The sequence below is a fragment of the Petaurus breviceps genome, unplaced genomic scaffold (assembly GCF_028583685.1).
Source record: "Petaurus breviceps papuanus isolate PSGF00001 unplaced genomic scaffold, PetGlider_PUasm1.0 90897, whole genome shotgun sequence".
NCBI classification, from domain to species: Eukaryota; Metazoa; Chordata; class Mammalia; order Diprotodontia; family Petauridae; genus Petaurus; species Petaurus breviceps.
The window spans coordinates 8,458,069-8,473,001 of NW_027187374.1; the positions used below are offsets into that span (position 1 = coordinate 8,458,069).

Consider the following 14,933-nt stretch of genomic DNA (forward strand, 5'->3'; position numbering starts at 1 on the left):
CTCCCCACACGCCAATCCACCCTTCACTCAGCAAGCTCCCAACATTACTTCTCTCAAGAACAGGTTTCACAGTGTGACTCCGCTATCCAGTAAACTCTAGGAGTCACATTGTGTACACACACACACACACACACACACACACACACACACACACACACACACACACACACACACACGTCTGCAAAATTTCGGAGGCAGAATGCTAGGGTAGAAATAGTCCTAGATGTCAGTGACAGGATTAGGCCCAAATGCAAGGTCTGTTCCCCACTCTTTTACCTGCGTACCCTTGGAACAGACTCAGTATCTTCATCCGTAAAATGAGTGTCTCCAACTACATAACTCAAATTCCTTTCCAGTTCCAGATCTGTGATTCTATGTGATACAGTAAAAGTTGTCTTTAATAACTTTTAATAATTCTTAAAATTTGTTTTTTCAATCAATAAGCATGTATCTTTTCTTCTTCCCATCTCTTCCTCTCCTTTAACCTCCTCCCCCTAATTAAAAAAAGCCCAGCTGAGAGAACTGAGGCCCAGAACTTACATAAGTGAGTTGTGCCCAGTCACAAACCTATTCAAATGGAATTTGAACCTAGGCCTTTATGGTTGACTCCCAAGTGTACTGTTTTTCGACTCTAGATTTCTATGCTAATATCAAACAGTGAGGATCAGTGCATATGTGTATTCTTATTTTGTTTTTAAGGGGGTTCGGAAGGCAGTAGGAGTTAAATGACTTGCCCAGGGTCACACAGCTAGTAAGTGTCTGAGGGCAGATTTGAATTCAGGTCCTGCTTACTCTGGGGCCAGTGCTCTCACTGCTGTGCCACCTAGCTGCCTCCCCAAACCTCAAAGTGTATTCTTAAAACAAAAAGTTACAAAGAACATAAGCATAATCAAAATTTAGAGCAGTCTTATGGTAAAATTTTTAGGTATTTTTAGGATGGAAGCATATTGCCTCAGTGGTGCCATGGACAATAGCTAACTAACTAGCTAGCTAGAAAAAGCCTTTGTAAAGCCTTTTTTGTTGGTGTTAAAAATATAAGCAAGCAAGAGCAGGCCTGCTCTCAAAGAGATTATGTTATAATGGGGGAAGATAATTCATAAAGGAGAGTTGGAAAGAGTGTGGCATGTCTGGAAACATGGAAAAATCCGGTAATGTATTTTCAAAGTTCAAGAAGCTTAATGAACCAGCATGAACATTTTGCACATCCTGAAGTAGAGGAATGGACTGAATGACCTCTGAATGTTCCTTTGCGTTTGTGAAAAACAGCAAATTTGTAAGGCCATTTCCTCTGGGGTGGGGAACCTTCAGCCTCAAGGCCACATTCCCCACTCCTGCTAGGCTACTATTTGAAATACCAACATATGAGTGGATCTATGTGTAGGTATTGAAATATTCAACACCATCATTAGTAATACATACTTTTTTTTTTCCTTTTGGAGGGCAGTTGGGGTTAAGTAACTTGCCCAAGGTTACACAGCTAGGTTTTTATGTACTTTTTTTTTAAAGTAGGAAGTCTAGATGGGACTGATACTGATGATGTCAGCCTGGTTCCTTCATGTAAAACTTAGAATTTGAGATCATTTTTTCTTGTTAATTTATCTAGATAACCATTCAAAATAACTGTGGGGAAGTATTCATTTGTAGCTCTTTTTCTATTCCATTTGTTATCATCTACTGTAGAAATTGTAGTTATGTTACAACTTATCTAGATGCAGGCAGCTCAATGTAGTGATTTTTAAAGTGGCTAATGGTAACATTTATTAAATGCCTACTATGTATCAGGCACTGTGTTAAACTCAGTGTCATAAAATCTTTAGAAGGGAGATTACCTGGAAGATGATTGAAAGTGTCAAAGTCTATGGAGAGGTCAAGAAGGATAAAGGATGGGGCAGCTAAGTGGCACAGTGAATAGAGCACCAGACCTGGGGTCAGGAGGATCTGAGTTCAAATGCGGCCTCAGACACTTTACTAACTGTGTGAGTCTGGGCAAGTTGCTTAACTACAGTGTGACCTTGGGCAAGTCACTTGACTCCAATTGCCCTGCCTTCCCTCCTCCAAAAAAACAAAAACAAGAAGGATAAGGATTGAAAAAAGCCATCACACTGGGCATTGGGTAACCCTGAAGAGAGTACTTTTACTGGAATGATGAGGCCAAAGGCCAGGCTGCTTCAGAGGGTTTAGAGAGAGGAGATGTAGTGAAGGTGCTCAGTTGTAGATGATTTTCTCATGGAGTTTAAGCAACAAAGAAGAAAACAGATATAGGACAATAATTATTGGGGATGGTTAGATCAAGTGAGAGTTTTTCAAGAATGAGGGAAACATGAATGTATTTGTGAACAGGGATGGCAGCAGGGAAGGAGGAAGAAGAGAGAGGGTGATAATAAGAAAGAAGTGGGTGTGACCTTAATGAAGATACAGCCAAGGAGGAGAAGGAGCAGTCAGATAGGGAGGAGGAGAACCAGGAGAGAGTGGAGAAAAGCATATCCACAGGAAGATTGGACAGGCCAGGTGTGAGGATTAAGAAAAGAGCATTAAATTTGGGAGTTGAGAAATGATTGGTAACTTTGGAGAGAGCAGTTTCAAGCTGAAAAGAAAAGAGGAGCAGACGTGTAGGTGGCTTCAGTCACAAAGAGGAGGAAAGATAGGGGTCAGAATCAAGTCAATGTTAAGAATAAAAAGACATGGGCCTGTTTGTAGGTTAAAGGGAAGTCAATAGATAGGGAAAGATTGAAGCTGACAGAGGGAGGGGATTATAGAAGAGAAAATCTTCAGGAGAAGGCAGGTTGGGATAAGATCAAAGGTATTTGTAGAGGGATTGGCCTTGGCAAGGAGGAGGGTATATAATCAGTTAACATTTAAGTGCCTAGTTTGAGCCAGGCACAGTTTGAGGAATTTGAAGAAAGGTTAAAAAAAAAAACAGCCCCTGTTCTCATGGAGCTCCTAGTCTAGGAGGGAAGATAACATGCAAAGAACTGAGTACAAGCATATGAAATAAATTGAAGATAAGGGAAGGCAGTAAGATTAATGGGGACTCAGAACGGTTTCTTGCATAACTGAGAGAACTGAAGATCATGTGAAAGTGAAGGATGAGGGAGGATATTTAGTGATGTGAGATGAGAAGGTTTAGAAGAGGATTAATTTTCTTGGAGAAGAGTCTCAGTTTTTTCAGTGAGGTATGAGGTAATATCTTGAGCTGAGAGGATGTGACCTGGGAAGCTTGAAGAGGGATATGATGGTTTAGAATAGCTGCTGTTATGAGTAGGATGGTGAATTGATTAGGGAATTGTAAGAAGATTGTTTTGCTGCAGTGAGAGCCCATTTGAGGTTATATAACATAAATATATAATATAGTTCTCAACCCATATTTCCTTCTATTAATTTATTCCCAGAACTCCTTGTCCATCTGTAATTTTCTTCCCAAGTTTCTCGTTATTTGATGGTCTTGTTCTTTACATTGACTTTTAATTTATTTTGAGCCATAGATGCTAATGGTAATAGACTAAGAAATTTATAAATTCCTCCACTCCATTGAATGGCTCTATTTGAGCTCAGATAGCCCAAACTGAATACGTGAGCCTCTAAATGTGCCCTTATATTTTTTCCCTTACCTCTTTACCTTCCATTCTTGCCTTCAGATTCCCAATATATTACTGGTCCACACCCATTCCTTTATTTGCATAGCAAAATTCTTTTTTTTCCTGTAGCATAGCATATACAGGTAGAAAGTAAACTCTAAGAGCATCTTCTCCAACTCCCTCACTTCCCAAAGGAGAAAACTGGGTCCAGAGAGATTAAATGACTTGTCTAGCATTGATTAGTGCCCAGGTCCCTTGACTAAACCCAATGCTTTCTTGGGAATACTATGTTCTAGTTATCCAATTGAATACAATTAGCAATTTATACCCATGATTTTTCCCAGCCCTTTCTTTTTCCTGGGGTAATGAATGGGGGTAACTGATGTCCTTTGAGTTGTAGAGATTAGACCCAAGTATGTTGACATTTAGTTTATCTGTGTTTTCCAGTCATTCATTCAACTAGCACATGTGAAATGATCACTAGATGTATGGAAATGTAATGTCAAGTATAGAATGTTGAATAGACACTCTCCTTTTATTTAAGGAGTTCAGTACAATTCAACAGATATTGAGTGCTTACTATGTTCAATGAACTGTGCCAGTCACAAGTTGTATGCCTTCAGCTGAGAAATCCTATACAGATGCAGACTAGTACATACAAAGTAATACTAGGCAAGCGTTAACTGACAAGGGAAATCTAGAAAGTTAAGTTCCTTGTGTGTATGTGCACCTTTGATCTTCTCCAATCGGATGGAAACATTGTAACCGCTATATTTTACTTCTACTGATATGATCAACTCTTAATGCTGAGAGTCCATTTCTAGTATCCTTTAGGTAGACTTTCGTAGGGTAGAAATCAACACATCAAGAGTCTTCTCTGATCTGTATCTTGTCACTATGGAGGAGAGGTAGATGGGTGCCTCCTTGATCTTTTTTTGCTACAAAAAATGAAATCTGAACATCTCACTGAAGTGTATATGTCTTTTACTCTCATTGATCTGTCTTCTAATTCCCTGTTTTCCTGACCTTCCAACAGCTTGCTTTTATTGCTTGTAGTCAGATTTTAAATTTTCATTGAGTTTTGCCATGGCAAGATTTTCTTTTAAACCTTTTGTCTGTATTGCCAATTCTGTCATCAAAATCTTGTTGTGGTTAATCTCTACCAAGAAGAACAATTCCTTCTATTTCCCCTCCTCCATAGGAAGGTGTGGGGATAAGGGTGTTGAAATTTGAGGGGTGAGGCTGCAAGGAGACAGGGAACAAAATTAGATGAGAGAGATGAGTCAGAAAGTAGCTTTTTTTCCTTTTCTGGATATTTACCTGTTTTTTCCTTCCATCTATCAGTCTCACTTGCTCTGGCATTTAATTTACTTGCTACCATAGTAACCAGGCCTCCTGCCAATCTTCTCCTTTTCCTTTCCTCTTTTCTTCCTCTGTCTTATGTATGTTTGAGGGGGAGGACATAAGTGGAAATCTACCAGTAAAGGGGTTTGCTACATTTGGAAAGGTCCTAGAATGGTACTATGTCTAAATCTTTGTTGTTATTTCTAGTGGGTGCAGTAAAACATTGCCTACTTGTAACCTGTTGGGATTATAATATAAATTTTTATATATTCTTGTTAAGAGAATGTTAATATTGAGGAATAATACGAGAGAATAAAGCTTTTAAATGGTTTCCAAAATTCCTTTCTAAACTCTTATCCAAATGAGGTGCTCTAACCTATAGGCATTAAGAAATTCAACAATTTGTTGCAATAATTCAATAAGCATTTATGAAGCCCCCATTTTTATGCTAGGCTTTGTGCTAGGCACATGAAGGATTATTGCTTTGATACTTCAGTAGACATGTGAATTTTTTCTAAGTGGGTATTCTCTCTAGCAGTGCATATCACAATCCATCCATACCTTTTTATCTGATTTCTTATTTTATGTTGTGTGGCTACTGGCTGAGTAGATGGGTTGTTCATTGGTTTTCTTTACTCTTTCTTTTTGATTGGCTTACCTCCTTTCCTGCTTATACAATGACATCATTTGGGATGGAAAGATAATATGTAAAATATAGTTCCAGTTCTTAAGGGTTTCCAAATTAAAGATGTCATCATGATTTTAACTTGGGCCATTTGAAATATTGGAAGGATTGGTGAAGTTGTTTTGTCCAACTTCATCCTATCTAGTAGCAAGGACAGTGTTGAATCTTCTAAGGTGATGGCCAAGGCATCTGGTGCATCATATCATTGGCACACAGGTACCTACTGACAGATAGTTGAGGGAGAGTTGGGATTTAGGGGTTTGGCTCTGTCCAAAATAGTCTGAAAATGGACAGATACAGTAGTTCATAAATAGGATTGAGATGTTAGAATGGAGGCAAATCAGACCCAAGGGTAAAAGCAGTAAGTCAACAAGAAATAGAAGAGAGCATCTGGAGTAATTGCTAAGATTATAGGGCAAATCGTTTTAAGCTTGGAGCAGTGCTAAGGCTGGGAACAATGGATACTTTTGCTGGAAGGAGGTAACAAATTCTTTCCAAATGTATGCAATATTGCCAGCTTGGAGAAAGGCTATACCTTGGTACCATGCACTATCATTAGAAGTAGCATCAGTGACCCTTAAGATTCAAGAAAATAGGGCATTTGATAACAGTCTGATACTGTGTGAATCCCATTTCTGCTGTCAACTACTACCCTGTGTGACCTTGGGAAAGTCTTCACCTTTATGGGTCTATTTCCTCATTTATAAAATGAAAGGATTAGGGTTATGTGATCAGTAAGGTCTCTTCCATTCCAAATCTAAAATCTTTGTTTTAAAAATAAGATGAAGTAAGAAGGGAGGTTCTCTCTAGTTTTGTGCAGTTAGTTCTTAGGGCTTAAGATTGAAGATTTTCAATATTAGAGCTTAAATAGTACTTGAAAAGGTTATTTATATAGTTATCTCCTCCTTCCAGTTGTAAGTATATTAAAAGTGTACAACTCTTTTTATGCTAAAGAGAAGAAAATGATTCCTAAGGAAGAATTTAGAGGAGTTTTTATACGATCATTTTTATTCAGGATTGTAGAAATGATTTATCCTATTTCAGTTAATATTATTTTGGCCTCCCTCTCTTTAAAAAATGAAATGGCCACTTCAGAAATCTGAGCTATCAACCAATTGTATGGTCCATTTTCTTTTTTTTTTTAAGGTGGTTTTTTTTTTTAAGGAATTCTTGAATTTTCGAAGTATACAATAGAAAGGCTCTAAAAAACCCACTCTTTTGCTATATTATATTAGTCTTTTCCTCAATATATTGTACATATGACTGTGTGTGTGTAATATTTACCAGTTTAGTTATTATTTTGATTGTGGGGTAAAAGTCCACTAACTATAGTATAGCATTGAGGGTTGTTTTTTTTTTTTTTAAAGATTTATTGCTCCCTTTTAAAATGTCATTTCACAGTATACTCCCTCTATTGAAATTCATCCTCATAACAAAGGAAAACAGTTCAGCAAAACTGACTTGATAAAGCATTCATATAGCATGAATATATAGCATTCTGCCCTGTATAGAAGTTCAGTTCACACAAAGCTCTCTACTGCTGACATTTCAGAAAGGGTCCAGAGGTTGGCTACCTTCTTAGATACTTAGCAACACTTAAGACAGAGAGCATAATACCTTTTCAGATACTCAAATACATGCTCAGACATGATTTCTTAACTTTATTTTTCCATAAATTTCTTTTGTCATGTCTTAACTGAGGCTTATTCTCCTTGGTTAATTATTGCTTCTCCAATTGACCAAGAATCTTTTTTTCCTATTTAATTCTCAAGTGAGTTGCCACTATAATTGGCTGCTCTTTAATCTGTCATCCAAATTCTTGACAATGATTAAATAATGCCTGATCCAGAAGTGGGCATTAATAAAAACATTCCAGGGTTGGCCAGGTAGCACAGCGAGTAAGAGCACCGTCCCCAGAGTCGGGATGACCTGGGATCGAATCCAGGCTCAGACACTTAGCACCCACCCAGAAACACCTGGCTGTGTAACTTTGAGCAAGTTACTTAACCCCAATTGCTTTAAAAAAAATAACATTCCAAGAAAAGGTGTTGTTAAATCACTCCTCCCCCCCCCCCAGCTTTTTTTGGATAATTTATGAGGTATAGGAACATAGATTTAGAGATAGACAGGACCTTAGAATTGGGAAGTTCTGTTACATAGAGATGATCAAGTTCAAGTCCCAAATTGCATTTTACTAATCTGAGAAGCTGTAAGAGATAGTGAAAAGAGCATTTGATTTGGAGTGAGAACTTTGGGAATTTGAGTCTGGGGCCTGAAAATATGACCTTGGGCAAATCGCTTATCTCTAAGGGCCTTACTTTTCTCATCTCAAAAATGAGTATTTTAGGTCTAACGGTATGAGGACAGGAGTTGGGATAGAAAAGAACACTGGAAACCAGGTTCTGAACTTACTAAGAAAGAAGGAGGAATGAGCTAAGAAGCAGTGGGTGGCTACAAGAATCTAGACAGATGTAATGAACCTGGAAATATGAAAGCTTGTTGCGTGAGGCTAGAAGTTGCCTTGAGAAGTAAGAAATACATGAATATACAACAGTGGCATGGTTATGAATCACAAGGTTATGAATTGAGGCAGGAATTTGCACCTTCATTAAATTGCAGCTAAGGAAAGTTTGAGTAAATGTTCCAGGGTGATATCTGGACCAGGGTTTGTTTGTTTTTTAAACTTGCATAAGTTATTCATTGCTTATTTCTGGAAAACAATCAATGATAAAAGATGAGCTCTATTAGAATCTCACAGGATGAGGAGAAACAAATGAGTTGTGATATTTAATACAGATTTCATTACTTTATCCTTTTCCAAAACCCATACCTTTTCTGACTTTTGATATTTTTTTAAACATATTTTCACAGTAGTCATCTTATATAAAAGAATTAGAACTAATTGGAGGAACCATGAGAAAGAAAAAACAAAACAAAGAGGGCAAATAGTATGCTTTGATCTGCATTCAGACTCCATATTTCTTTCTCTGGATGTGGATGACATTTTCCATCATGAGTCTTTTGGAGTTGTTTTAGGTCCTTGCATTGCAGAGCTAAATTTCAAAGTCAGCCATGACACAATGTGGCTGTTACTTATATAGTGTTCTCCTGGTTCTGCTCATTTTACTCAGCATCAGTTCATATAAATCTTTGCAAGTTTTTCTGAAGTCATCATTTTTTATAACATAATAGTATTCCATTATATTCACCATACCACAGCTTATTCAGCCATTTCCCAATCGATGGGCATCCCCTCAATTTCCAGTTCTTGGCCACCACAAAAAGAGCTACTATAAATATTTTTGTACATATGGATCCTTTTCCCATTTTTATGATCTCTTTGGGATACAGCTCTAGAAATGTAGGCCAAGGGTTTTTTAATCTTTTTTGTTTCATGAACCTCTTTGGCATTCTGGTGAAGCCTGTGGATCCCGGATCCCTTTTAATGTTTTTAGATTAATAAAGTGAAATATGTAACTGAATAACTGAAATACAGATATTAAAGAAAAAAATTCACAGATCTCAGGTTAAGAACTCTGGTCTAGATAATAGCAAATAGAAATATTAGGATTATAAGATCATAAATTTAGAGTTTAAATGGACCTTAAAAGTCAACTACTGCAATTCCTGGTTTTTGTAGATGAGAAGAGTAAAGCCCATTTATTTGCCAAAGCTCTCATAATTAAATGGGGAGCTGAAATGCTAGAAATTCAGTTCTTCTAATTACAAATGTAGTGTCTTTTTCACTATGTAAGCCTGCTTTTCAGTAAGCAAATCTCTTTGGACCTCAAAGCTCTGTGTGGTTTGGTTACATGGATATGTTTTAGCCATTGAGATGTTCAGTGGACTGGTGGTTGGTGGTGTGTTCTAGGTTGTTAACCAAATTTGGCAATTTAAAACTTAGAAGAATTAGCCAGGATGTATTGATGCACAAGACCATGTATTTGTGGAGATATGGTGTCAGGAATTCACAGTCCAATTTAGTAGTCTATAATCAGTCAATTATTAAGTGCCTGCTGTGTGCCAGGCACTGTGCCAAGTGCTATGGATTCAAATATGAAAAAAAAAGATGGCCCTTGCTCTTGAGGAACTTAACATTGTGATGGAGGAAGACAACACACATGAGGATGCTGAAAAGGGGACAGGAATGGGTAGGGAAATGCCCAATGTGAGGGCAAGGTCAGAGATATGCCAAAGTAGGGCAACCAGGTGGGAAATAAGGAAATGCCAATTCATTTCTTCCACACAACCTGCCTCTTTCATATATCCTGTAAGGCACCACCACATAAATGGACTTTTCCTTAATTGCTTAGGTCCTCTACTGCACTCAAAAAACAATAAACTAGTGAATAATATGGTCATGGAATCTGAGACACTATTCCTTTATTTTGATCCATATCTGAGCAAGAATCCCCTCTTAAGACATGCCTGACAAGTGATTAGTCAACCTTTGATTGAAACATTTCAGTGCAGGGAACCCGCTACAACCCGAAGTATCTCATTCCATTTTTGGCTAGCTTTCATTGTGAGGGATTTTTTTCTTATATCAAGCCTAAAAATGCCTTTACAATTTCTATCTATTACTCCTAGTCTTACATTGTAGGGATAAGGAGAACAAATCTAATCCTTTTTCCCAATGACAGTCTTTCGCATTCTTGAAGCCAGCTATCCTATTCCTCATTCCCTTTTGCCCCCATCTTCTAGGCTAAATATTGCCAGTTCTGTCAACACCATATAGTTTGATTGTTATTGTTAACCTCAAGACTATCAACCAAAATAATTTTTAAACCTTTTTAATAACATTTTATTTTCCCCCAATTACATGATAAAACAATTTTTAACATTTCATTTTTTTTTAAGTTTTGAGCTCCAAATTCTATTGTTACTTCCTTCTCTCCCTCCCACCCCCATGCTACCCTAAAATGGTAAGTAATCTGATATAGGTTATACATGTGCAATCATGTAAAGCTTCTCCATATTAGTAATTTTGTACAAGAAGATTTTTTTAAAAAGGAATGAAAGAAAGAGAACAATAGTGTGCTTCAGTTTGTATTAAGATATCATTTCTTTCTCTGGAGGCAGATAGCATGTTTTATCATGAGTCCTTTGGGATTGTCTTGGATCATTGTATTGCTGAGAGTAGCTAAGTCACTCACAGTTCTTCATCATACAGTATTACTGTTACTGTGTACAATGGTTTCCTGATTCTGCTCACTTCACTTTGTATCAGTTCATGTAAGTCTTTGCATGTTTTTCTGAAATCATCCTGCTTGTCATTTATTATTCCAGTAATTTCCATCACAGTCATATACCACAATTTGTTCAAACATTCCCTAATTGATGGGCGTCTCTATTTCTAATTCTTAGCAGGTGCAAAAAGAGCTGCTAGGAATATTTTAGTACAAGTAGTTCCTTCTCCTCTCCCTTCCCTCCCCTTGCCCATACCCCCCCCCCCCCCACCCCTTTAAAATAAAATCTCTCTGGGATATAAACCTAGTAGTAGTGTTACTGGATCAAAGAGTATACACAGTTTTATAGTCCTTTGGGCACAGTTTCAAATTGCTCTCCAAATTCAGCCAAAATAATTTTAATTAAAGTTTTTGAGGTATAGTACAACTAAGCACCAGGCTTAGAATGATAACATCTAGGCTCAAATATTGGCCCTAGCAATTACTTTTCTGGCAAGTCATTTCACTTCTCAAAGCTCAGTTCCTTTATAAAATGGAAGCAACAATACTTGTATTATCTACTTTATAGGATTGCCTTATATAAATGTGAGTTTCTTCTCTGTATATTGGACATTGTTCTTGCAGCATATTTTGAGTGTTTTTTAGCAACTCATTCTTTTTAGCAGTTCTTTTTCTTCCCTTTTAATTGGCAGGCCATTATCTACAATTTTGGCATTGACCATATGGTGTGCTTGTTTAACATTTCAAAGTTGTCGTAAATCCTAGACTGTTTTTTCTTTTTTCTTTTCTTTCTTTTTTTTTTCTTTTGGTCTGAGCATAATGAGTTGCCCTAATACATTTTAAAAAAATCTTTTTATAAGATTTTTCTTTTCATACTGTTTGGGTATGAAATCTCAAGATACCAATTGTACCATGTGAGTACATTAATTCTTGAATTAACCTTTATATTTAGCAAATAAAACAAGAAAATATGTTTTGGTTGTTTCCTTATTCTTGGTGCTATTAAGTATCTTTTCCCCCTTTTTCCAATAGAGATCATAGGATTATAGGATCATAGTTCTAGACAAAATGAAAGTTTAAAAAAAATCTTTGATTCATAAGGTCTTATTTTACAAAGAATACCCCAAATTTCTGACTAAAAATGCTTTATTTAGAATTACCACAGAGAAATGCTTTTTAAAAATAAAACCAAAATGTGCAGTATGGTTACCAATCCAAGAGGCTATGGTCGACCAGAATTGTTGTCTTCTTAATATAATCATCCCATATGTATGTATGTATGCATGCATGCATATGTAGGTATATACACACATATGTATATGTGTGTGTATATATATAATATACATGCTTTCTGTTATAAGGTAATAAATTTGGAGTTACACCATGATCTGTCAAAAATGATACTTTTTATGGGTATTTTAAAAGTTGCCAGCTTCTTAAAACATATAATAAAAATAAATTTTTTTGTTCTTATTACATATCTCAGAACTTAACATATTTTCTGAACACATTAGCAGTTTTTCATTAGAATTTGTGGAAAGAAAGATTTCAGATGTTCAAATGAATCACTTTTCTTTGGTAATATATATGCAAATTTCATTAGAGAAATTCGGGAACAATTTCTTCATATTCTGAGTCATTTTATCATAACTCAAAGCCTTGTGTTGTTACATTGGGATATATATCCATTGATATGTGTATCTGTTGGGATGGATTTGTCAGTGTTTAAGAAGTTTCTTGTGTTACTTCTGATTGAAGCAGTAAAATGTGTTTCTGTCTCCTTCTAAAACTTAACAGCAAGAGACCGCCACTGCCCTGAAGCGCACGATACAAGCCCTAATGGATAAAGGCGCAATAGTGAGAAATTTGGAAAACTTGGGTGAAAGGGCACTTCCATATAAGATCTCCATACATAATCAACGCCATCACAGAGGAGGGTAGGTTCTGCCTCTCTTGCCTGCAAAACATCTTTAGTATAAGCTAGCTTAATGGATTTAGTTTAGTTTGAACTAGAGATACCTGCCATTGTATGCATTATAATGAATTAACTATAATAATGTGATTTCATTAGTATAAGGAGCTCCAATGCAGCTCCTGTTGAGAGTGTGTTTTCACATGACTATGTAGGTATATTTACTTCCTGCGGCAGTATTGTGTTGCAAGAAGGATGCTGTTATGTTTTTTTTTTTTTCCCAGACAGATAATTTCATTGATATAGGGAATTCCCAATGAGGAAGTTTGTTTAGTAGCATTGATAGACACTGCTGTGCAATTTAAAGTCTTAAAAGTTGCCTCGGGACACCGAGAAGTTTAGAGGTACAGGGTCATATAGTCTGTGTGTATCAACAGGGGTGGGGTGCAGAGGGAGGAGGATTTACAGTGTTCCATGTTTCACTGTCTACATGTCCAACTCCCTATACATCATGCCACACTGCCTCTCAAAGTACAAAAATAAGTTGTATTGAGGGTTGAAATGTGCAACCATAGAATTTAGAGCTTTTTAAAACTTAATTTATTTCATTTTTAATTTATGGTATAAAAAGTGTTTCCGTAACTTAGTATAATTAAGAGAAAAGGATTGTAACTTAAACTGCATTTCTATAATATAGTATAATAATAATAATAATAAGATTGCACCTTAAACTGCAAATCTGTTATGTACAACTTGCTATTCCTTTTAAAGTTATCATGTACATTTCTTCTCCCACCCCTTTTTTAAAGATTTAAAACTGAAATGAACCTTTGTGGTCACTTAGACTAATTCTCATTTTAGAGATGAGGGAACTGAGACCTAGAGAGATGACAAAGTAGCAAGTACCTGAGTCAGAATTCTGGTTCAGGTCCCTTGAATTGTTGTTTACTAATAAATGTGGCTTGTATCCTATTATTTCCAAGGTGCCTTCTAACTCTGAGATGCTGCTGCCCAATCCAGCGATCTGTCCTCCTTTCTTAATGAAAAGCAATAACAAAACCTTTCCTTTTTTTAAAAAAAATCTAAGAGCTTAACTCCTTTCTCTTGCCTTTTGAACATTTCCTGTAACAATGTGTTGTCAGTATACTGGCTGCATCCTTTCTAAATGTATGGTTTGCAGTAATTATTGAAGTGTACTGTCTAAGAGTAATTGACATGTGTAGAGCTTAGCCACATAATAGAAAATAGCCACCACTTAATCCAATTTACTACTTGCTTCCCAGCAACATATACCAACTTCCTTTTTTTTTTTTAATACAAAAATTACATTTAATTTTTTCAATGAACCAATGTCTGTTTTTTCTCCTACTTCCTATAAAATGTATATATATCTTTATATCTCTATTATCTTTCTATCTAGTTGAGCAAAACAGATTCCTATGTTGGTCACTTTCTATGAGTATACATTTCATTCTGCATACTGAGTACTGCACCTCTGTATTAGGAGATAGATATATTGGGCTTCATCATCAGTCCAGCCATAATCTTTGTAGTTATTCATTGCATTGATCAGAGTTCTGAAGTCTTTTAGAACTGGTTCTCTTTACAATGTGATTGTTATTTTATAAGTTCTTATGGTTCTGCCCACTTTACTCTGCATCAGTTCATTTAACACCTTTCTGAAGTAAATCTTGAAGATTTGATGTTATAGTGTTGAGTTTCTTAGCAGGAATACATTAGGGCTAAATGACTGTCTTAATGTTTCTGTAAATTATGCCATGTCTGGTGGAATTTTGCTTCTTTTTTATACACCCCATTATTAGTCATCTGAGGATAAACCTAGATATTCTCTGGATGAGGATAGGGGAGGGGGAACAGCAGAGACATAGGAGATAATATAGAAGTCAGATGTTAGGACTGCCTGTGGCATGTTATACTAAGCTGTTCTTCCTGTGGGAATGGGCTTGTTATAATGCATGAGACATTTTCCTTCTCTCCATGTTCCAGAGTGTGGAAAAGATGATCCTTCCCAAAAGGAAAACTGGAGATTTGGTGATGCAGAATGAGGCATTGGATTGAGTTTTTATATTGTATGTAAACCTTCAGGCATAGGCAGGTACTGTAAATTCCATCTTTTGGTTGTTTAACCTTGTTAAACAGTAAAAAGCTAATGTTCAGCTCCTCAAGCAACTCTGAAATGAATGCTGGTGCTTAGCAAGGTCTGAGAG

The 14,933-nt window shown here is 36.5% G+C and overlaps 1 protein-coding gene across 3 annotated transcripts in view; it reads left to right on the forward strand.

The window, feature by feature from the left end:
• MRPS6 (mitochondrial ribosomal protein S6) overlaps positions 1-14,933 on the forward strand; it is a 79,857-nt gene that overhangs the window by 44,763 nt on the left and 20,161 nt on the right. For 2 of the 3 annotated variants that reach the window (XM_069074958.1, XM_069074959.1), the window contains exon 2: positions 12,591-12,730. The exons of the other annotated variant lie outside the window; for it this stretch is intronic. In XM_069074958.1, the coding sequence (XP_068931059.1) occupies positions 12,591-12,730 (140 nt within the window). The remainder of the gene's footprint in view (positions 1-12,590; positions 12,731-14,933) is intronic. 3 annotated transcript variants of the gene reach the window in all.